This window comes from Gastrolobium bilobum, unplaced genomic scaffold, assembly GCF_033153095.1.
Source record: "Gastrolobium bilobum isolate Gb01-03AN ecotype WA unplaced genomic scaffold, APGP_CSIRO_Gbil_v1 utg6309, whole genome shotgun sequence".
Taxonomy (NCBI): domain Eukaryota; kingdom Viridiplantae; phylum Streptophyta; class Magnoliopsida; order Fabales; family Fabaceae; genus Gastrolobium; species Gastrolobium bilobum.
The window spans coordinates 332,899-358,552 of record NW_026899052.1 but is presented as its reverse complement, the minus strand read 5'-3'; the positions used below and the strand labels follow the sequence as shown (position 1 = coordinate 358,552).

Here is a 25,654-nt window from a genome sequence, read left to right as displayed (position 1 = left end):
TCTATATTGTCCTTTCAAATCTTATAAATTCTATTAAAATCCTTTAAAATTCAATCTTATAAAATTTTGATTGTAAAAAAAATCTTTTAAAAAATATTTAAAGTCATACAATTCTAAATAGCCTTTTAAAATCGATAAGACTTTTTATCTCAAAATAATCTTTTAAAATCTTAATTCCATACAAGCCCCTTAATCTATTACGTGCCCATAATTTTTGTGATTCAATCCAAACTAACTCTCAAGTCAGAACCCGTTTTCACGGCTGATGATGCAGTTGCTCACATAGAAATGAACGACCGGTTAGCGATTAGAATTAATTTTTTTTCTTTTTTATTTTTTATATTTTAAATGACACAATTTTGTATCATTTTAAGTAAAATGACCATATTTTATATTCTTTTTTCTTCTAAATACTCTTTCTCTCCCTCTCATTCTAATTTTGTGTAGAGAGATATAAAAAAATTAAAAAATATGTACAGAAACACTTGATTTCATTTAAAATCATAAAATTGTGTCATTTAAAATGATAAATATTTTTTCAAAAAATAAATATTGCTTATGAGATGAAAAGATAAAAAGAAATATATGATATACAAATATTTAAAATGTTGTTGATTTTATTTAATGCAAAATAAAAGAATTGAAAACTCGAGTATTTGCGTCCTAATCTATTTATTTCTTTATTTTGGGGGAGTATACGTACAGTAGTTAGGTAATATAATTTATCACTTGGTTTTTGGTAAACATTTATCACTTTTCTTTAATATAACGTAGAAAATATTTGAAAAGTTTATCACTTTTCTTTAGTTTATCTTATATATTTTTTGTTATCATTGATATATCTCACATCTATTACGAAAGTTTATTAGACATTATTTTATTTTTAGGTTGAATACTAAACACTATTATACTTATAAAAAAGACGCTATGTACAATTAACTACAAAATTACAGTGTTTTAAAATCTCATCGGACCCGAAATTGACCCTTCTGGCTTCGGGTTATTGACTCGCTCTCTCTCTAAGGGTTCGAGTTAGTAGTTAGACTCTACTTGCACGTTAACCCCTCTAACTCCCGAAGCCCTCCAATTGAACCTGTGACTACTAGGTCAGAGGGGTCACTGCATTTAAAAAAAAAATTATACACGAAATGAAGTTGTTTGATCTTTAAAAAAGAAAAGAAAAAAACAAAACAAAAACTCGTTGCTACCTAGATTTAGAACTAGATTTGAAATCTGAATCGTTCTTCTTCTTCTCTTCTGATCTTCTCTCCAAGACCCAAACTCAATCTCCTTGTTCCGGTGATCTCCTCCACCGTGCTAGTTCTTTTCTCCCCCTCGTTAATTTGTCGTGTAGCCGTCTCTTCTCCGCTATTCTCAATTGTGGTTAAGGATCTCTTTTCAGATATTGTTGTAGGTGCATGAGAAGGACAAGAATGGCCTGAGTTTCATGATATAACTTTTCATTAAAAAAAAAGTTGAAATATGTGTTTTATATTTTGATAGTTTGATACTTTGATTAGCTTGTGAATATTGACTTGTGGATTTAATTAATTGAATTATGTTAAGTATATTTTGAATTTTTAAAGATTGATGGTTTGAATTTTTTGAATTTTTCATATAGAATATATATTTATATCTTTTTAATATATAAAATCGGTTCAATGAAGAGAGCCAGTGACCCCTTACCTCGGCTGAGTTGATGGACGAGCCAGATTTTTAAACACTGCAAAATTATGTTTTTACCAAAAAAAAACTACAAAATTATGTTAAGTCTATTGATTTAGATATTAATATGTTTTCATGGGCCTTTACTCAGTTTCATAATGAAAGAAATGGAAGAACGTATTCATTTAAGCTGAATCGAATATATAGATTTTACTGCAAACCCCTAAATCCAAATCGATGGATTTAAGAAATATTTAATTTAATACTATATTAATTTATACCGTAGACAACAATTTCAAATACCAAAAATAAAATTTAAAATCAATATTTCATGTTTAATTATTCATTATTTTTTTGTCTCTTCATGTTCCAAAAACTATTGCCATTGACATACTTGTTAGTTGTCACGTTCCGACATATTTTGACACGCGTTTGATATGCGGTCAATATTTTTTGACACGCAGTTAATATTTTTTGAGACATTTTTTTATATCCAAATTTTATTTTATTTTATTTTTACAACTAACCATGAAAAATTAATATACAAATTAAATATTTTCTGTTATAAAATATGATCGAAAAAATTATTTTTTCTTTATATTTATGTTATAGAATTTGAATATTTGATTGATTATATAACTTATTATGAGCTGCTATAAGAACTAAATGTAAATTATATTATATAAATAATATAAAAATGTGTTCTAATATACCAAAATTAAATATTTTTAAAATTAACATATCAATATATCGTATCATATCCCGTGTCGATATTGGTGCGACGTAGCTTGTCACAAATAATCTTGTCACCAGTGACCTTCGTTCATAGTTGTCACCACTCACCACTGCTTCCATTGTCCTCTGCCACTAACATCCTCCTATCACAATCGTCTATGAAGCACCGACACTTCAAAAACCCTGACGTGTCGTGTCCGACAATTTTTGACACTTCCCGACACTCCAACACGCGTTATAGAAATTCAAAAACAAAGTATAAAGGTTAAGTTGCGTTGATTTTTTAGTTCTGACTATTAGATTCGTTGGATTACGATTACTATTTTATTGAGTTTAATATAAATATTTGAGATATCTTATGTTTGTTTGCAAAATTTATGAATATTATAAGTTTAGATTCATTTTTTTGTTAAATTATTGAATATTAATATAAGAGTACATACCATTTTTGGTCCTCAGCAAATTTCGCGATGCCCGATTTAGTCCCTAGCAAATAAAAAGGCCCATCGTGGTCCCTAAGAAATTCAAAATGAACTCATTTAGTTGAAATCGTGGTCCCTCAAAAATTCAAAAAAGACCCATATTAGTCCCTAAAAAGACTATAATGGGTCTATTTTGAATTTCTTAGGAACCACGATGGGCCTTTTTATTTGCTAGAGACTAAAATGGGCATCATGAAGTTTGCTGAGGACAAAAAATGATATTTACTCTAAATATAATATACAGTACATAAATTAAAAATATTATTTAATATCAAAATGTATCCTAACATATCGAAATCTAATATTTTTTAGAATTAACTTGTCGGAATATCGTGTCGTATCGTGTCACGTGTTCCGTGTCGATATCAGTGCTACATAGACAATCGTTGCTATAGTCCTCTATAAAGTTATCGTTTAATTCTTGATTACATTGTTCTCTCAAATAATTTTTTATTTCGAATACATAAAAAAAAAATTCTCAATCAATCACAATTGCGACAAAATTGAAATTAAAGTTATTCTTAACTGTAACTCAAATTTCATTCCAAATGGACCCTAAATTTATTTTATTTTTTTCAATTTTATCAACTAATAGTTGAGTAAATGTTGGCGTTTAGCATTGAACACTAAGGTAGTGTTTGGTTCAAGAGAAATTTTATTTTACTAGGAAAATGTAAATACTGGGGATCTGCGGGGAAAGTGAGTTATATAGGAAAGTTTAAAAAATGTTGTTTGGTTGGACAAAATTTTACCAGGAAAATTGAGTTAAATAACAGAATGTGTGTTTGGTTGAAGATAAAATATTGATGGGAAAATTTAATAAAATCACAAAAAAGACCCCAAAAGAAATAACCCTCTATTGTTTCAAAACCTATTGAATAAGTACTGAAATTACATTCAAGTAACCCAACGGCAATAGCACAACGTCTTTGTCTCCGTTTCGGTCCATTATTACAGATCATATTGGTATATATTTATGTTCAATTAAAGGAAGGGGCAATATTGTAGAGGTGACAGAAGATAGCTTACTTAAGGCCTTCATGCCAGCAGGTAATGAGAATAAAGTAAATGGTCTTGAAGCATCTTCAGTTAAATCCATATCTAATCAGTCGAATGTGATAGGTAATCCCAAAGGTGATTCATTGATGGGTCTGCAAAGCCTTAACAAAAAGCTTGCTAGTTCCTCGGCAGATGAACAGGCTAAAGCGGAAGAAGAATTTAAAAAATCCATATATGGAGCTGCTGACGATGGTAGCAGTAGTGATGAAGAAGGAGGGTAAACTTGTCATGCTCTTCATCCCATTTTTCAGTTACCCACTTTCTATGGGCAATACCACCTTCACAAGATGCTTTCTAAATACTGTTCAAATCCGGATTTCTTTTGTTATTATTGATTGCTAGACAAACATCATTGATGGGCAACTGAGACCGAATCTTCAACCAAACACGGAGAAGGAACAATCCCGTTCTCACTTTGCCAGAAAAATATTGACTTATCCCCAACCAAACACTACCTAAGGGACTGTTTGGTAGGAGTAATTTTTTGAGAATAATAGGAAAGTTAAAATGGGATTTATAGATACCCACGTTTGGTAGGAGTTTTCACAATATTTGCCCAGCTATCTGATTTGCCCTGGATTTCAAGTTATGTACAAATTGTGAATTTATTCCCTTCTCAAAATACCACCAAATGGGTGGTATTTTTCATTTACCAGATGAAGGGATTTGAAGACACAATTTTTTGGACAAATGTGTCCTTCGTCTTCAGACTTCATTTCTTCGTCAGACTATCAACGACATACTTATGCTTATTTCTTCATTTCTTCAAAAATTGCTTTCTCTTTGACTTTTTTCCTTGCTTGTCCACTACAAATATAAGTTCATTTTTACTTGTTTTTTTGTAGAACTTGTGCGCTGTTATTACAGCCATCAAAAGAAATTGATGGATGCAGACGAGAGGGCAAAAAAGAATTTGAATCCAGCCACCAAAAAATGTAAAATAGTAGAATTGGTTAGTCTCATATTTAATTATCGATTGTAGTAATTAGAACTGGAAGCTTGGAAAATAGTAAGATCGGACAGTAGGTACTAGGTAGGAGAAGCAAGAGAAGTAGCTTGTGCAATCACAAAATGCACAGATGGACCCAGAAAGAAAAGGAACAAAGAAAGAGAGTTGCCTGCGACTTGGAAGAGGAAGAAGATGAATCCAGATAAGGGAAGAGAGGTGGAGCATATTCAATCCACTGTTTCTCACTGAAAAACGTTCATTATCATTTAAAAAAATAAAGTGAATCTAAGGTTATTTTTGTAAAATAATCCAACATTTCCACTAATATTTCACAATCAACTAAACAAAATTCAGTAAATTCAATCGAAAAATTTCAGTCATATTTTCGTATACCAAACAGCTTTTTTATAACATTCCGGATACTTCGTTTTCCGACTATATTCCTGATAATCATGATTATCAGGCATCCAAAAATTTCTCTATAGAAACGCCCCCTAAAGAAAGGATTACAAGCCCAGTAAGGTTGAACCTGCTCATGAAGAAAAACTTGTTTTTATCGGGCCGGGCCGAATTATGCCCCAAACTAAAATAATTATTAGGAGAAGAAAAAAAGAAAAGAAAATGGAAGAAGAATCGGGGTTTATCTTATCCACTTAATTCTGGAGTGAAGAAGAAACAATGTAACAGACACGTGTCCAGCGGTGGGGATTCAGCTGTCAGTGCTCATTCTATTTCCCCGAAACAGAAATCTCATGTCTGGTGCCAAGTTGATTACCACATCGGCGCCGCCCATGGATCAGCCGAAGCACGTGGTGGTTTGCGGCGGCGGAGTCGTAGGCGTGTGCACCGCTTACTTTCTAGCCAAGAAGGGCGCCGCCGTCACACTCATAGAGAAGTCCGACGTGGCATGCGCCGCTTCCGGAAAAGCCGGCGGATTCCTCGCCCTAGATTGGTGCGACGGAGGCCCGGTGGAAGCGCTGGCTCGCGCGAGCTTCAATCTCCATCGTTCGCTTTCCCAAGAGCTGGACGGTCCTCGATCCTACGGTTACAGACCCCTCACCACTCTCAGCCTCACCGTTACCGAATCCGACAGCCCCGTTGCCGCCTCCAGTGGCGGCGGTTCCTTGCCGTCTTGGGTTGACGGGCCAGCTCGAAGTCCAAGAACGACTGGGACCCTTGAAACAACGGCGCAGGTGCACCCGCAACTATTCACTCGCACGCTTATTGGGAGAGCCGTGGAGAGCCATGGGGTGGAGGTGGTGATTGGGAAATTGGAGCGGTTGGAGGTGGAAGGAGGACGAGTTGGATCGGTGGTGCTTGAAGGAGGACGAGTTATTGACTCGGATGCGGTGGTGTTGGCATTGGGCCCTTGGTCTGGTAAGTTGGAGCTGTTGTCATCGCTGTTTAGAGTTTATGGGCTTAAGGCCCATAGCATAGTTTTGGAGCCCAGAGAGCCCAATGCTATAACTCCCCATGCACTCTTTCTCAGCTACTATCCCTCCAAACGTGCAACGCCTCTTGACCCAGAAGTGTACCCTCGCCCCACAGGTATGCCAATCAATTACTATATTAAAGAAGAATAAATAAATGTTTTGGATTTTTCATTAAGGGGTGTTTGATAGAAGAAAAATTATTTTTTTTAAATTATTTTTTTCAGAAATATGGTGAATCTTTTTTTTTCCAATGAATTACTAAGGGCCATTTGATAGGGATGTTTTTTAGGATTCTTGGGAAGTTGAGGGTGATAATTTTATTTATCATGTTTGGTAAAAGAGTTTTAAATCCCATGAATTTTATTTTCGTGATTTTGTTTTGTATGTAAAGTTTTCTAAAATTATCATCAAAGAATACCACTCAATGGATGGTATTCTTGGATTCCCGTAATACGAAAAAATTAAACACAAGAAAATGACAAAAATGACCCTCATAAGTGGTAACATAGCATAGAATTAGGAAAATTTATCCAATATTTGTATTTATTGAACAATTTTTTGATAATATTTAAGAAAATCGTGATTTTTGGATAAAAAAATTTTTATCTACAAAACGTCTGCCTAAAAAGACGTTTGGTAGACAAAATTTATATGACAATGTTGATTAATTTTACTGATGTCATGTCATAATATTTTTACTGCATGAAAAAAAAAATTTCCACCTCATCAATGGAAATCTTACCTCACAATTTTTTATGAAAAAAAGTAAATGTTGGAAAAAAAAAAATTCAGTCTTACTTTTATTTTCCTCCTACCAAACGTCGGCACGTGATTTTACCTATCTCATTTTTGTGGGAAATTTGTTTTTTACGTCCTACCAAAGGCTTATGGATTTATTGATGATGACGTGGCATTTATTGAATTGAAAGGGGAGGTGTATGTATGTGGGATGTCAAGGGAGGAAGAGGTGCCTGATGATCCTGAGGAGATAAGGGGTAACCCCGAATCGATTGAGATGCTGAAGAGGGTGGCTAAGACGGTGTCAAGTCATCTTGGGGAAGGAGTGGCACGAGTGAAGGCTGAGCAAGCTTGCTTTTTGCCATGTACTGATGATGGCGTGCCAATCATTGGAGAGGTTCCGGGGGTTAAGGGGTGTTATGTGGCAACAGGGCACAGTTGCTGGGGTATTCTCAATGGTCCTGCCACTGGTGCTGCCATGGCCGAGCTTGTCATTGATGGCCATTCCACTATTGTTGATCTTAAGCAGTTTAGTCCTGCTAGATTTGTCAAGTCTTAGACACCATTACATTACATGCCATGTAAAAACGAGACACAGAAGAGGAATAATTGCTAAATAGAGCGATATGTTGTGAGGTGTGTCATGACCTATGTTGCTTTTTAACGTCGAATGCTGTTTTTTAACTATGTGACCAGTAGGAATTGTTCAGTAACAATCCAAAATCTTAACCTAACCTTCAATCCAAAATCTTAACATAACCTTCAATCCAAAAGGTTTGGTTAGGTTGATGATTTTCACAGGACCTTGCACATTTGCATTCCATCATTTTTATGATCAGATTTGTAATTTGCAACAGCGCAATTTATATCATCACAGTTATTCCCACCTAAGTCTACTTTTGCTTAGCGCGGCTACTTGCCAATCTCGTAAAGAACTTTTTAACAGTAAATTATGGATATTTTCCGCATTAAAACATTGATACTTACTCGTTATCTGGGTATGGGTTCCTTTAGTCATTTATGCGAAATTATCTCAATTGATTATTGTCTTTTAGTTGCTCTTTTCAGTAGTTTCCTTCTTTTATTGTGGTATATGAAAATATTGTTCTGCAATGCTAAAAAAGTAAAATAAAATAAAAATGGGATGTGAGCATCATGAACTGTTTTTTCGCAGAAGGATACAAACTTGGCCCAATTAAGAGTGAGATTGTGAGTAAGGCGCCCAATGATGAGGGCTTGGACTTTGCTGGATGCTTAAGGCGAATCTTCAGAATTTGTGCTTTAAATAGCAAGATAAAGGAAATCATGGGCTGTTATAGTGTTATTGTTGTTATTGAAAATCCTTGCTTTGAACCAACAGAATTGCTTGGACGCACATAGAGGCCCACATTACAGGCTTTTTTTTTTACCAAAAATAAATATATTAGTTAATTATTATAATTTATAGTATTTTCCAATGTATAAGATGTATTTATGTTTATAAATGGATATAATAGAATTGTTATTAAAAAATAATTAGATTACTTAAATGAATTGAGATTAATTAAGACTATAAAGAAACTGAAATTAAATAGGAATATCGATTGTAAGAGAATGACTAAAACAGTTTACATACTAACAAATATTAGTTTTCCTCCAAAAGCCTAAGATTGTAATTAATTATTAAAAATGAAGTGAAACGAATGGCAATAAAGGATTTGGATCAGGTTTATCACCAGAAGCTAAAATCTCGACCTAACTTTATTTAGGCATAACTTTTGATCCAGAAAATTATTTGGGCATTATCATTATCAATGAAAAGCCCCAATATAGCCCCAATTTAGGTATAAACTTGATTGGCATCCTTTTCAATCCCAAAAATGACTATTCCGACATATCTCAGAGAGGCAATTTTATTTTTATTTTTATTTTATTTTTTGTAATTTGCATCCCTAAATTATGGTTAACTACCTTTTTATTATCCACGTTTCAAATTGTTTTGGCCAGCCTAGTTTGTTGGTCCAGTAAGGCTGGTCCAATATCAAGTGTCCATGCTACCTCAGCCTTACCAACCTGTTGTTATAGCACTATTGTCCTTGCTCCCATGCAACATGCTTTCCACCGTAAGACATTAGAATATCTTACGTTGGGGACTTTTTTTTGCCTCTTCGGGCACCCAAAATAACTTATTGGGAACTTTCCCCTCACATGCTCCCCTACAAGTGGTTGTTGGCAGCATTGCAATAGCTGCAAAGTACCTTGCCTCTGCAAGGACAGGCTAACTTGACTCTTTCCATAATAGTTGACTTTTTTCTCTCCCTCTGAGACCTATAAATATCCCTTAAGTCTGCATTATGGACACACACAATATCACTATTGTATGAACCGTTACCTTGTTAACTTGAAGAGCCATTGTAGCCACCAACACCAGCCCTAATTGATACACACTGTAACTGGGACCCCTTGTTCAATCTTAGTTCATACTATTATTGTCTAAGACACCCCTATATTGATCATCACATCCCTTGGGTTACATATATGGCAATCATGCCACACTAATGCATCCATAAGGATTACATACATGGCTTACATACCATACTAACGATTCATAAATATTTTGATCATTCTATTTTCTATAATAACTTTCAAAATTTCTTCAAACATGTTAAATTTTCTTCCGTCCTGGTCAAAAATATATAATAAATAATTGAATATACTTATAGCTATATACTATATGAGCACATGTGCATGGAAAGGCTATTGATGAGTAGACTTTTTTTTTTCCCGGTTATAATGAGTAGCCTGCCACTTGACCAATTCTAACAAAATTCACTAAAATAGTAAAAGTAAAAAGAGGGGAAATAAATCAGTATCCAAACAAGCTTACTGTAGGTGGGATCACATGGGTTGACCTGATTAACTCAAATAGAATTATTCAGAAAGATATAGGTTGGTGAAATTAACTTCACCTCAATCAATTTGAATATCAGATTTTGATCTATTATTTCTATTCCCAGTGATGGGAATTTTTTTATGAACATGGGTGCTCGTGCATCTCTAGGTGTTGGTATTGGCCTTCCAAGAAATACAACTGAAATGAGTTGACCTAATTTCATAATGATGTCATTACCTAAGCATGGTGTTGGAAACTCGATTCCTCAATTTCGTCTAAGAAGCCTTTACGAAAGTCAAATGTCGAGCTCTGCTTAATCAGAGAGGTTGGCCTGAACTTACTAGGTCGGCCTATATGCAGCAGAAATAGAAAATTACGAAGGGGAGAGAGAGAAATGAACTCAACCAGATTTTAATGTGGAAAAACCTTTCGAATGTGAAGAAGTAAAAATCCATGGGATACTAGTCCAGAATTACACTTTCACTATGAGAATAACAGGTTACAAGAATCAAACTTCCAATGTGATGCAAGGTCTCCTTAATGTGCTATCGTATCTTGAGGACAGATGTCTGGATATAGTTGTTCGGATTTTTTTATTTTTTTTTAAGAAATAAATATTAATAGGTAGAAAATGTTTTCATTGGTACTTGATAGTGATTTGCTGGTAATTGAATTTGTGCTGGTCAGAAGAAGTTTGTATACTTCCATTTTATAAGTCTTACCATGGAAATTTATGCAGACATTTAATGGGAAAAAGTGGGAAAAGTTTAATAGTGAAAAATTTACTTCCCTGGCATATATGCACACGTGGATCCATGGAAAGAGTGCACTTGTAACACATTTTCAGAATTCAAGCCTAAGCAGTGTCGGCCAATTTTCTTTAATTTAGAGGGACAAGAGATTGGTGACCAGGTTTCATTCAGAGGGTCAATTCTCTTTCATTCAGAGGGCCTAATGGTACAAGAGAGTTGATGACTTTGTAGCATATCATGGTTTTAATAGGTGTAGTTATTATCACTGTGTATGTTATTTGAATGATAATGATAATAGTTATGTGTATTTTCTTATCTATATGATGGTATGCTAATTATCTCTCATGACAAAGATAACATTGGTACGTTAAAGGAAATGTTGAAAGGCGAATTTGATATGAAAAAATTAGGTTTTGCAAGAAGATTTCTAGGCATAGACATTTTAGAGACATAAAGGCGAGAAACATTTCTCTATCGCAGTCCCATTATGTGGAAAATGTGCTAAAATTGTTTGCAATGCACATGTCTAAACCTATTATCATTCCTTTAGCAACCCACTTTAGATTAAGATCAGTGCATGATGTTTTGGGTGAAGAGGAAGCTGGTTACATAATGCCATAAGAAGTTTTATGTATGTAATGATATGCACTAGACCTGATATTGCATATAGTGTTAGTATAGTGGGTAGATTCATGTCTAATCCAAATAAGGGACATTGGAATGCAATACAATAGATATTTCGATACCTAAATGGATCTTGTGATAATTGCTAGAACTTTACTGCTGATCAATCTAATGAATTTTTAAGGGATATTATGATGTACTATACTGCATATCTTGATAAGAGATCTTTATTATGGTACATATTTACGGTGGGTAAAAATGTGGTCAGTTGAAAATCTAATCTCCAGCATGTGGTATCATTTTCCATCAATGAATCTGAATATATGACCTTAACAAAAGCTATTAAGAAAGCCTTGTGGCTTAAGGGTATTGTCTCTGAATTAGGACTAGGTAAAGATATTTTAGACATATATTGTGACTCATAAAGTGCTATACACTTGTCCAAAAATAGTGTCTTTCATGAAAGGAAAAAATATACAGATGTTAGGTTGCACTTTATTAGAAAGGTTATCTTTAACGATAGATGAAGGTGGAGAAGATTTCAACCTCCTGTAATCCTGCTAACATTTTCACCAAGTCAGTTCATGTCAACAAAATCGAGGATGCTTTCAGTTTGTTAAAGGTTCTAGTTAATCTTGTTGAAAATGATTAAAGTCATGGGATTAAATTCCAAATCTAGTACTGGCATGCTTCCTTATAAGCTGAGAGCAATGTTGTCAAACTCGAGTTTCTACGTAGAAACGGAAAAGGGTGGTAGAAACGTAAAACATAAAAATGACACGAAACGTAAAGTTTCTACTTTCTACCACTTAAGGTCAAGATACAAAATTATATATATACATGTAAAAAAAATATCACATAATGAACATGTGTGTTGAGCCACTTATCTATCTAAAAAGGAAAGTTATTATTCATAACCAAGTATCACAATTATAACAGTGATAATTAACAAGTAATGAATAACCAATCTGCTCTAACTGCTTTGTACACTCTGCAGATTTTGTATCATCACTCATCACGATATAATTCCACTTCTTTCAATGCACACAATGGTTCAAAAACACAAAACGATTCTCATAGCATAACTTATAATAGAATTGTAGTTTTATAAGACATAATTATAAAAAACATATATCCAAACAAAAAGATATTAAGATAATGTGAATATGATTTGGGAAAAACGAAAAATTAGGTTTTTTTAATTTTTATTATTAAATTTTTAGTTTTAAGTAAAAACGGTCAAAACGATAAAAACGTAAGGTTTTACCGTTTTTACTCGGCGTTTCTACCAATTTTTATCAATGCCAGTTTTTACTTGAGTTTTAACACGCACCACTCTAGTAAAAATGTAGAAACGTAAGTTTTTACACTAGTTTTTGACAACAATGGCTGGGAGTTCATTCTTGAGCAAGATGTCTCTTATTCTTGCTGTTAACATAGGTTTGATTAAGAACTAGTGTAGTTTTGATGTGGTTGGTGCTCTATATGAGCTATGTGTATTTTACTTGTTATTTGTTTAGATCTTGAACTACGTTGGAGGGTTAGGAAAAAAAATTTGATTTTAGGCTTTTGGGTTATATTTGGCAATTGGTCGTTCTTGACCTTTGTGTGTATTATTTTGTACTCATATTCTTTTATAGTGAAAGTACATGGGAGTTTAATCCCTTTTAACCCTTGGATGTAGGAAACTAGGTAACCCTATTTTCTGAACCAAGTAAAATTTTTGCTTCTGATCTTCTTCTTAATTTCTTAATTTCGCATTACAACATTTACCATGCTTTATCACATCACTTAAATATCTCCCTAAATTCTTAGTCACCTTGAAATCACAGGTTTGGGATATATCCAAAGCTATATGATCCTCCATATTTCTTGAAAAGTATATACTAGTCTTCTTAACATTGACTTTTTTATTTGAAGCATCCCCAAAAGTTTGTAAACACTGCATGACAACTCTAATCTAATTAACATTAGCTTCGAGAAATAGTAAAAGGTCCTCAGTAAAAAGAAGGTGGGCTATTTAGGGCCACCCTTAATAGTAGACATCGACTTCAAAGCTTTGTACCTAATAATGTAAGGCAATTTTTTCATGTAAACAACAAAAATACAAGGAGATAGGGTCTCCAATTTTTATCCCCCTACCAAGTTTAATGGAACTGAACTTAGCCTCTTTTCATAATATTATTCAATTCCTTCGAAGTTATGCAATTCACGATGATATTAATAAGAAGAGCATTGATCTCAATTTCTTGTGAAGATTAAATGTTTAAAGTGTGGTTATCATTTATTAGTAAGGACACATTTGACACGTTATATTAAATTTGATATGATTATTTAACATATAGATTTATCAATGCATTGTATTTTATAGATTTATTCATCGAATGTGATTAAAATTCTCTTATACATTAAAATAATAAATAATTTAATCTAATTTATGAGAATGCAATTTGACTTGATTGAATTTGGATGGATAACTCATTAAAAACCTTTGTCATTACAATCATATCCCTGTGTTGCTATTCTACTCCTCTTATATGTTATATATCATTAAATATCAATTATCAGTAATCTTGAACTAAATGAATATTATGTGTATAATTTCAACTAATTAGATTGTGATTTGTAACATATAAATCACATATGCATTTTGAAATTAACTTTTGTAAAAATAAGTTTTTAACTCTCCCGTGCAATATATCGGATCTGGTCTTATCCCACATGGGATTACAGGCCTAACTAGTGAATACTAGTGGACCCAACGACTATTACTTTTAGGAGAAGGAAACAAGACCATCTCGCGTATCTTGACAATCCCACAACATCAGCTGCTCAGTCAATTACGGCCACACTACATCAACTGATTAGAACTCTACTACCCCCTTAATAGTTAATGGCTAAAGGATAGGTACATGCTTATGACTGCACCTACAAGGTATAACATGACATTGGGCATCCCGTACCAAGATCGCTTCAAATACCAATCCTGCCCACCAATAAGAATGACCATTGGCATACCAAGGCATCATAACCAAGATGCTCATCAACTATATATATAGACAATGTTGTCAAACCCGGCCCGACCCGGCCGGGTTGACCCGGAACCCGGTGAACCGGTCATCAGACCGGTTCGGGTTAAGCATTGGACCGGTCATGCATCGACCCGGACAAACCCGACCAAACCCGGTGACCCAGTCGGGTCATGCATTTAAAAAAAAAATCAAAATTGTTTCATCTTATAAAAAAAATGTAAAACTCATTTTAACAACTTTTTATAATTTTATTTGCTAGTATACTCTTCTACAATGACCTCTTAGTTTCCAATACTAAAGCAATTTGTGGAATAATAAATTAGAGAATGTAACATATGTCATTTTAATGTAGTTGAATTTGAAAAATATGAGTTCAATGTCATTGAGAGGTATGTTTATGGGGATTCTGAGTTGCCATTTAAATTGACATAGTAATAGCATGCACTTTTATTTATTTATGCTTCATTTTTTTAACTTATTTAGTGAACCTTGTTTAATTTATTTTAGATATGGAAGATATAATTGAATTTATATGTTCATATTTATATATATTTTTATATATCTATATATATCTGGGTCAACCGGTCCGACCAGTGACCCACCGGTCCGACCAGTGACCCAGTGACCCAGTACCCCGACCGGGTCAATGCCCGGGTCGGGTTTAACAACACTGTATATAGAGGTTCTAAGCCTAGGTATAATCATCTTCCAATTCAGACTTAACTATCTCGAATATTTTTTGACTTGAGCATCAAAATGTATTGCAGGTATCTCCCCTCAGTCTTTTCAATCAATACCAAGAACTGGAGCCAGTCAAATCATCTAGCAAAATTTCATCCAGCAGAACCAACCCTAACTAAGATCTAAGCATCTAATAGTTTGAGCTTAACAGTGTGTGATTCAGCCCAATAATTATTGGACAAATCAATATCCAAATCAAATGTATGTTAAATTTCTGCACATAATATATCTAGAGGTGGAAAAACGTGCTGGCAGGTTAGATTTGTGTCTTGTAAAGGTCTGACCCGTGGGTCAAACTGTCCAACTCAAACACAAGCCGCTGCAGGTCGCGAGTCACGTGGATTGACACGCAAAAATTGAAATTTCAATTTTTTTCTAAAATATAAAAATAAAAGGGGAAAATTAAATAAAGTACGCGGGTTGACTCGTGACCAGAGGCGGAGCCAGGGGAGGCTAGGGTGGGCAGCCGCCACCCTCTCCTCCCCCCAAGTTCTGAAAAAAAAAAATCAATGGAATGTTAAAGGTGAGCTGACCTTTTAAGGAGATCAAGGGTGTAACCAAGGACTCATCGCCCCCTTCCATTCTCAACTTCTCCCTGCAAAACGTCATTGTGTTTGGATTCTTAGACTTGAAGAGAAGCTGTGTTTGTGAGTTAAACTAAAAGAGAACTGAACTAGTACGAGAAAGTAGGGGATAATGTAGAGAATTCGTAGACTGTATAAAGTGGTGAGAGGTAAAGGGAGAGTGGTGTCAATGTATAAAGTGGAGAGATGACGTGGTAGGGACATTGTAATTTTATGAATTTGTGGCTACATTTTATTATTCAAGTTGGGTGGATATTGGACTGCGTCATGCACGTGTCCTTGTGAAATGATCCAACGGTGAGGGGCTCCCAATATTTGATGAAGATTCTAGATGAATTGAGATCGCTGTAATTCACCTCATAACAAACAATCAAGGAAATGAAAGGATAATAATAAATCAGGATAATGCTGATGAAAATTAAAAATAATAATAATTTGGATACATTGCAAAAAAATTCATATTATCTTTTCTTTTTGTAGGATAAATTTCATATTATCTGAGTAAATGAATTTTAACATCTAAATTGATTGGAAGATTTGTTAATATATAAACAATTAATAGTATAAATATTTTAATATTAAAATTAAATTATAAAATAATGATTAAACCACAATTCCTTCCGAGAGTGTAGTGGTAAATTCATGTGAAAAATTAAAATAGAATAAGAAGAAAAGAGCGAAAATGGATTGAAGAGTGTATGGTTGAATGGGTAACAAAAAAAAAATTTGCCCCCCGTAATTCATAAACCTGGCTCCGCCACTTCTCGTGACCCACAATAAGTTATGTCAAAATCACCAAAATTTTAACTTTTTTTTATATAAAAAAAATTCCAAGTTGATACCCGAATCTCGTGGGCCAACTCATGACACGACACTTTGTGTCACTTATCCAAATTCGTCCAGGACCTATTTTATTCCACGGGTCAAACTCGACTGCATTTTAACGTGTCATATCATGGGTCGACCTGCAAGTCATGACACGTTTTACCTCCCTTAAATATACCTAAAGTTTTTCCTAATACAAAACTAGAGATGTTTGACGAAGTTCGAGTTATGATGAATTGTTAGGTTGGAAAATTAGTTTAGTTTGGTGATGTAAGTTACTATGTATTCAATCAGGGATTAATGTTTATCATATTGTATGAGATAATTTTATCTCCTACACACACATAAAAATGTATAAAATTCAATTATTTTCTTTCTCTTTTTTTCATATAGCCTCACATATGCCCCACATCCACACACTTTTATATGTGTGTAGCAGATAAAATTATCTCCTACAACATGAGAAATATTAATCTTATTCAATCATTATAAATTATTTTATATAAGAAGTTAAATAGTACTAAGTAAAAAAAAGGTTTAGTGTTGAATATGCTTTTGTATCGTAAGAATAAATTGGTAATTATTATTATATTTAAAACACCATATAATCTCAAATTTCATGATAAACATTTTGATTCTGAATACTTTCTCACTGTTTTCATTCATTTCTCTCGTATTTATACAACCTGTGTTACTTACATCAAAGGCGGGAAAAAGCTAACTGAATTATACAAAGTGAAACTAACTAACTAACACAAGTCTCATTTTGTTTCACTTTTACACGTGTCATAATCTTAGCATTACAATGTAAAGAGTTAGTTTGGCCTTTTCTGATGTGGGACTATTTAACTCCAAGACCCCCCCTTACAAGTTGGACGATGTATGTCAAACATCCCCGGCTTGGATACAGCAACCGAAAATGCATCACGACCCAATGGTTTGGTAAAAGAATCAGCAACCTAATGAGAAGTGCCAATGGGAAGGAGACGAAGCAAACCTAATTGAATCTTACTGCGAGTAACATGACAATCAATTTCAATATGTTTGGATCTTTCATGGAACATGGGGTTATGTGCAAGTGGATGGCAGACTGACTATCACAGTAGACGGAAGTTGGGTGTGGCCATGGCAGATGGAGATCTTGGAAGAAATATTGCACCCACTGGATTTCCCATGAGAGACTTGCAAGGGCACGATATTCTTCTTCAGTCGATGAACGACTAACGGTGGACTGCTTCTTCGTACGCCAAGTCACCAAAGAAGAGCCAATGAAGACACAAAAGCATGTGACTGATTTGCGGCTCTCTGGGCATGTTGCCCAGTCAGAATCAGCAAAAGCTTGCACACGCAAGTCATTTACAGCTGGAAACAATAAACTAGTGCCAGGGGCTTGTCTGAGATAGCGAACAGCACGCTTTGCAGCAGCCATATGAGTAGTGGTAGGTGCCGAAATAAACTGGCTAAGACTTTGAACAACAAAGCATATGTCAGGTCGAGTATTGGTAAGGTATAATAAACGTCCAACAAGCCTTCTATATGGAAAAGGATCAGGCAGAGGAGTGCCTTGGTTGCTGTGAAGTTTGACAGAGGAGTCCATTGGAGAAGAAACAAATTTGCCTTCAAGTAGACCAGCATCCTTAATTATATCAAGGGTATATTTGCGTTGATTTAATACAATTCCTTTGGATGAGCAAGCAATTTCTAATCCAAGGAAGTAACGCAATTCACCTAGATCCTTGATGCGAAATTGGGCATCAAGCAAGTTCTTGACTCGTGTAATTTCAGACAAATTATTGCCACAAAGGAGAATGTCATCAACATAAACAAGTAATGCAGTAAAGGAATGCTGGTTGTGCAAGACAAAAAGAGAATGATTAGAGTGCGCTTGAGTATATCCTATAGAAAGGAGAAAGTCAAATAACTTTGCATGCCATTGACGACTGACTTGTCTTAATCCGTAAATGGACTTTTGAAGACGACACACTTGTCCTTGTTTAGGGAGAACCAGTCCTTGTGGAGGGACCATGTATATTTCTTCAAAAAGATCCCCATGTAAAAAAGCATTATTCACATCTAATTGATGGATAAACCAGCCCTTAGCAGCTGCAATGGAGAGAAGAATTCGAACAGAAGATAGTTTGGCCACTGGACTAAATGTATCAAAGAAGTCCACTCCCTCTAATTGTGTGAAACCTTTGGCAACCAACCTTTCCTTGTAACGTTCAATGGACCCATCTGAATGGTATTTGATCTTGTAAATCCATTTACATTGGATAGGTTGTTTATTGGGTGGAAGATCAACAAGTCTCCAGGTATTATTTAGCTCCAAAGCTTGAAGTTCTGCTTCCATTGCTTGTCTCCAATGAATTGATTTAACAGCTTGAGTGTAACAAGAAGGTTCATTATTTGTGGAAATATTGTGACAGAAATGTGAATATTGAGATGAACAATTGACATAAGAAAGAACAGTAGAAATAGAATGCTTGGATGGTATGGAAAGAAACTTACCCTCACAAAAATTAGTATGTTGAGTAGTGATGGGACTATAGTGATATTGGTCAAGGTATCGAGGAGGTGCTCTTGTCCTGGTAGATCTTCGAGGCTGTGGTAATTGAGGTTTAGCTGTTTCAGAAACTGTAACTGGTATATGATTCCCAATGACAGATGATAAAGAATCTTCAGTAACAGATAAGGAGTGTCCTCTTTCTGGTATATGATCACAACAATTCCTTTGTGGCTGCACTGTATCTTCTGGTAAAGAAGAAGTAGGGACAGAATGTGTGTTTGAATGATTAGGAAAGTGGGAATTGGGAGGAAAGAAAAATTGATCAAGGTCTAGAGATGGTTCGGGTAGGAAAGGTAGCTAGGTGTATTAGAAAGTGAAGGCTGAGAAGAAAGGGAAGAATCTGTGTTGTCAAGAAATGGAAAATGGTTTTCATAAAAGATGACATTCCTTGATAAAATGATTTCCCTAGACAACAGGTCATATAATAGAGATCCTTTAACACCAGCTTTATGTCCCAAATAAACAAATTTACAGGCTCGGAGAGAAAATTTAAAACGATGAGCATGAAGAGTGGAAGCAAAAGAAAGGCAACCAAAAGCCTTTAAATGAAGAAGGGTTGGAAGTTGGTTATAAAGGACCTCATAAAAAGTGTCTTGTGAGCCAAAATAGGGGTTGAGGTGCGGTTAATAATATGAACAACGTGTGTGACTGCATAATTCCAAAGAGAAATTGGTATGTTAGACTGAAAGAGAAGTGTGCGAGCCACATTCAAAATATGTTGATGTTTCCTCTTTACTATACCATTTTGTTGAGGACATTCTACACAACTACATTGATGAATAATACCCTTTTGTGAATAGAAATCAGCCATAAAAAATTCCCTACCATTATCACTACGAATGACAGTAATTGTAGTCTTGAATTGAGTCTCAACAAAATCCACAAAATTCTGTACATGGGCTGCAGCCTCAGATTTTAGTTTCATTAGCATCACCCAAGTAAATTTGGAGTAATCATATACTATAGTTAAAAAATATCTATAACCCTCAAGAGAAGCAGTAGCAAATGGTCCCCAAATATCGACATGAATAAGCTGAAAACTATGCAATGATTTTGTCTCAGAAATAGGGAATGGCAATTGTTTCTGTTTTGCCAAATGACATGTGTCACAAACGTGTGAACAATCACAAGAAACAAAAGGAAATCTAATAGACATCTGCTTCATAACAGCATGTGGTATGTGGCCAAGTCTTTTATGCCAAAGAACCGAATCCTGTTTGCGTACATTACAGATTTGAGTATCTCCGTTAATGCCAGTATTCTGCATCGAGCAATCCTCTCTGACAGTCTTTCCTATAATCACATATAGCCCATTGTGCTGCTCAGCAATACCAATCTTCATTTGGGTATGGATCTGTTGGATAAGGCAATATGAACCATGAAAAGTTAAGGAACATGGAATGGTGGTTAATAATTTGGTAACTAAAATGAGATTGACTCTAAATTGTGGAACATAAAGAACATCAAGTAAGATAAGACTGGGTGAAACATGAACAGTTCCTGAATATTCTGCAAGTACAGTAGAACCATTAGGCAAGTGTATGGAAATGGGTTGTATTTTTGTCAATTGTGTAAGCTGAGATCTCAAATATGTCACATGATCTGTGGCACCAGTGTCCAAAATCCAATGAATATCTATGTTACCTGGCTGAGTTATCAATTCAGTGTTGAGATTAGATACTTGAGTGAAATGTGTGGCATGAGTGGCAGAACCGGCATTGTTAGGAGCTATAGTATTCTTCTCAAGCAAATTGAGAATGTGGTGATATTGATCATTCGAGAGAGTAACAGTTGAGGATGAATCTGATTTGTGAACCAAAGCATCAGGATTATTCTGCATCACATTATTGGTGGCATGGGAAACTGTAGTGCGTGGCATGTATCCCTGTGGAAAACCGTGAAGATGGAAACGCGTTTCCACAGTGTGGTTAGATCTGCCACAATGAGTACATATTTTTGCAGATTGAATACGACCTCCACTATAGTTGTTGAATGGAGTTCTGCCTCGTCCCCTAAAACCTCGAGCACCATGATTCCTTCGAAAGGGAACAATATCAGAAAATGCAGCAAAAGATTGATTGTTCATGATGTTACCTGCCTGACCTTCACCTTGAAATTGACGTTCTTGTTGAGCCACCATTGAAAACACTTGAGTGACATCAGGCAAAGGTTTGAGCAACATGATTTGGGATCTAACTTGTGAAAACTGTTCATTTAATCCTTTGAGAAATCTGATGATATGATCTCGCTCACGATACTCTCTCATCTTTAGGTATCCACCACAAGAACATTTGATAGCACAACTGCACATCAGTAACGGCTTCAAGTTCTCCAATGCATCAAACAAAGTTTTCAATGCAGTAAAATACTCTGTAACACCTTTGTCTCTTTGCTTCAAACGGTAGATCTCCTCTTGAAGATCAGAGATCCGAAAAATGTCAGAACGAGAAAATCGATTACAAAGATCAACCCAAACATCACGAGCCTTTTCGATCCATATGATTGATTGAACAATTGTTTGCGAAATTGAACAATGGATCCATGCGTTTACCATATTATTGCATCGGTCCCAAGCAAAATAGGAAGAATCAGTTTCCAATGGTGGATCGATGCTTCCGTCAATAAAACCTATCTTGTTCTTCGAAATAAGAGCAACTGTCATGGCTCGAGCCCACGTATGGTAATTGTTTCCATTCAACAGTTGAGGAACCAGAACTGTGGACGGCGATTCATTTGGATGTAGAAAAAATGGATGAGAATGATTTTTATAGTAATCAGGCACTATTGGAGTTGCCATGGAAGATGCAGTTGCTAACAGTGGTGGTGTTACTATAGCAGAAGCATCGTCGGGTCCAGTGTTCGCCATTGTAGAAAAGAAAAATATCTAAGTTTCTCTCACTGCGATACCAGAGCCCCAATTTAGGGCTCTGATACCATCTCAAATTTCATGATAAACATTTTGATTCTGAATACTTTCTCAGTGTTTTCATTCATTTCTCTCGTATTTATACAACCTGTGTTACTTACATCAAAGGCGGGAAAAAGCTAACTGAATTATACAAAGTGAAACTAAATAACTAACACAAGTCTCATTCTGTATCGTAAGAATAAATTGATAATTATTATTATATTTAAAACACCATATAATGTGCCCACAAAAGAAAAAAAAAAGCACCATATAATGTTACTGGCTAAAACTAGGTCGGGAACAATTTTGAATGAAAAGTTAAAAGATATGAGAAAGAGGCACGTGGAAAGGTCACAATATACTAAATTACGGAGTGTGAGGAGAATTAATTATATATTAAAATATAATGTTGTTAACTTTTTTATAAAACTATGTTAAGTTCAGCCTTACATTGATTTTATTAAACCGTAGTAGTCAACTATTGGAATGCCATAAATTTATTAAAAAAATTGCGAGTTTAACGAGCTATAAAATATTTTTAAATAAATCATAATATTAATTCATTTTTTTATAAAATAAAATAGGTAACTCACAAAAAATATTAGAAATTTTTTATGCGTTTAAATTATTCCTTAGTATATTATTTATGGGGTTAATACTTAATATTATTACATTATTGTACTATTTTATTTTATCTTTTTGAATTTTTGCCTTCTTATTGTCTTCAAATGTAATTACAAAAGCAGGAGGAGTTGCACTTTTAAACAAACAATTGTTGAATCATTTTTATTTCTCTAATCTCCATTAAAAACTTAGAAAGAAAAAAAAACGTACATATTAGTTTCATAAAAGACCACAAATTTACTATTTTCTCTCTATATTTTAATTTTAAAATGTTTTATCAATAATAGTGAGTCCGTCCAAAATTACGGTCAACCAATATTGAAAAAAAAAAATATTATTCTAGTCCGAGAGCAAAATTCGTTATTGGCAACCTACTACTATTTTGAGTAGTTTCCCATTCTCGAGAATATTGATTCTCGAGTCTTAGCAAATAACAATTGTCCACGTAATTAACTGAATAAAATCTGAAAATTTAAAATTGTCGAATCGCACGGTGGTGATTAATGAAGTGAAGATGTCGTTAATATTATTCCGATGCTCGGCCATGTGCTAGCTTCATGTGTAAGCATTTGTGTCGGAATTCTGGGTGTTACAATTAATCATTATTATTTAATTAGTAGGCCATTGGCATTAATTAACCATAACATAATGTTGTTCACGATCACACTACAAGATCACTTTACACCTTATAATAATTTGGAATAAGTTATTGGGGAAGAATTCGTTTACAAATTTTTATAAATTACATTATCTTCTTCCGAGGAAATAAGATAATGTCACCAGTGTTCTTCTGAAAGTAAATAATGTAGTTTGTAAGAAAAAGTAAATAAAAAAATTTGTAAATATAACATGTCGTAAGTTATTTCCCCCCCTCTCCCCTCCAAAATAATCTAATGACCTATAAGTTTTTATGTAACTTGATCCGAAGTAAAATATGCATATATTCCCAACTAAGATTATGCATGCATGTGTGAATCAAGTTGTACAAATCTGAATTAATGATAGACAAAGCACAAGACAAGATGCCAGTGAGAAACAAACCGTAGTTAGCCTGGTGTTCAGGAGCAGCCACTAAGGACTTGAACCCAAGTGTCCCATGAAACACATTTTTTAATATTTGTTACACTTTGGACCAAGTCATGCCATGCCTTCACATTCACGGGGTCGACTCCACTTACCGAAGTTCAACTACTGAAACCACCCTTTCATTCCTTCAACTTATCTTTGTAGACAAGTTTTTCACCCTACTTTCCTCATTGATTTTCGTTCTCTTTGGCCGAGTCAAATTAACTAATTAATCTTTCAGTCTCTCTATTTCTCTGTTAAAAACGCTTGGTTGCTGATCAACTTAGCAAAATGTCAAGAGATTTGAAGATTCCACGGGTTAACTTATTGAACAAGGAAGGGAGAAACACGATCCGTTCATTGGGGGAAGCAAAGTTGTACAAAGGCTTTCTGAGTTCAAAGGAACAGCCATGTTGTTCTGTTCAATGTTGATGAAAGAAAAAAGGCAAAAACAAACGTTATGGGTCGCTAGGCGCCACTGAATAAAGTGTTACATTTGCTCAATGAATAGTCAAATTTCTTTTTGGCCCTTAATCATTGTACACCAACTTAAAGGCATAGAGTGCAGAATCTTCTCACAAAGTTTGAGATTACTTCACCTTCAAAAAGGTCTTAAATGAAAGAATTAAGAAATGACATAGACATCACTAAAGTAACCACAAAAAATATGAATTTGCAAGTTTGAGATTACTTCACCTACAAAAGGCATTAAATGAAAGAATTTAAGAAATGACATAGACATTCACTAAATCCATCACAAAAAATATATATTTGCAAGTCCCTTTTCTTTTCTTTTTTTCTTTTTCACAACTTTTGTTTTCTCTGTTGCTGGAGTTGGTTGGTATCAATATTTACTAGTCTTTGTTATGTTAAATTTCCCAATGGGGGTTGGTTATGCTTTAGCAAATATAACTATGTATATATGTTACTTTCAGAGTTCAGTAGAGTAGAGTGCTCTAGCGCTAATTTTAGTTAACATTCAGTCACAATCCTAACCGTTGGTTTGGTGCATCTTAGATCATCTATCGAACCTCCATAGTCTAACCGTTCTTGAAGCTACTTTTTTTGGTCATCTTCCTCGAACAGCCATGGCCCCAACCTCCACCTTTAGAACAGAGTATTAAAGAAAAGCAAGAAGTATATGCTATAAGAGCCTTTTTAACCTTTTATTCCTTGCAAAGAATAAAAGGGTTGATCTTAATTGGTAAAAAAATTAAAGCAGCTTTTACTAGTAATAGAGCTAGAAAGTAAAAGTTGAATGAACTTTAGTCTAGATCATGTTTGCCAAATGAATTTTCCACCATTATAAAGTAGGTATCGGACCTTTTGAATCTTGGGTTTAATCAAATTTTAAAAGGGTAATTGCCTACTTTTTTACCTATTTGTTTTTTTAAAAATAAGAGTTCAGTAAAGCTGCCACCAAATATTAAAAAAATGCAGGAGCTAATCTAATAAAGAATAAGATGATAATGCAAGTTATAATGCATTCCCATGTGTGATTCGAAATCTGAATGCGAAAGCTCCTCAAGTCTGAAAAGAGCTTGCTCCGTACTATGCAAGACCAAAAATGTTGCCCAAAATTTGGATGGATGCTACCTTGCAAATAATGTAATCACAAATCTACAGTATTTGTTTATGTCTCTTAAAAGATGTAAACAGACAGATATAGCCATAGGGGTCCGATTCGTTTTTGTCCACCGTCAAAATAATGATACCTTTTCACACAGAATTTTAATACTATAGATTTGTTTTTGAGCAATCTTAATCACTGTTTGAGATTAGACTTATAGTTCATCGTTAACTATAAAAGAAAACAAGATGGGTGATTAGATATTGTACTATGTAATATGTATTTATTGTCACCATTGCTAATTAATGGGGCCATATCTTCTCCCGGTATTGCAATTCAATGTGGGCTGGTCCTAAATATGTTCATACATGGCATGACCTCCACGTACACCGCCATTCCAATTGGAAATGGTGCGAAATTGAATTGAGAC

The 25,654-nt window shown here is 34.5% G+C and overlaps 1 protein-coding gene across 2 annotated transcripts; it reads left to right on the top strand.

Annotated features, from left to right (window-relative positions):
• Positions 1-5,303: 5,303 nt before the first annotated feature.
• On the top strand, positions 5,304-8,462 carry LOC133286570 (putative oxidoreductase TDA3). 2 transcript variants are annotated; one of them, XM_061483997.1, is made up of 2 exons: positions 5,304-6,438; positions 8,236-8,462. In XM_061483997.1, exons 1-2 carry the CDS (start codon positions 5,643-5,645, stop codon positions 8,439-8,441), a joined length of 1,002 nt encoding a protein of 333 aa, XP_061339981.1. In that variant the 5' UTR covers positions 5,304-5,642; the 3' UTR covers positions 8,442-8,462. The 2 variants fall into 2 exon arrangements, with proteins under 2 accessions (XP_061339981.1, XP_061339980.1); XM_061483996.1 differs by lacking the exon at positions 8,236-8,462 and adding an exon at positions 7,253-7,944 and having other exon boundaries at positions 5,315-6,438.
• The last annotated feature ends 17,192 nt before the right edge of the window (positions 8,463-25,654 follow it).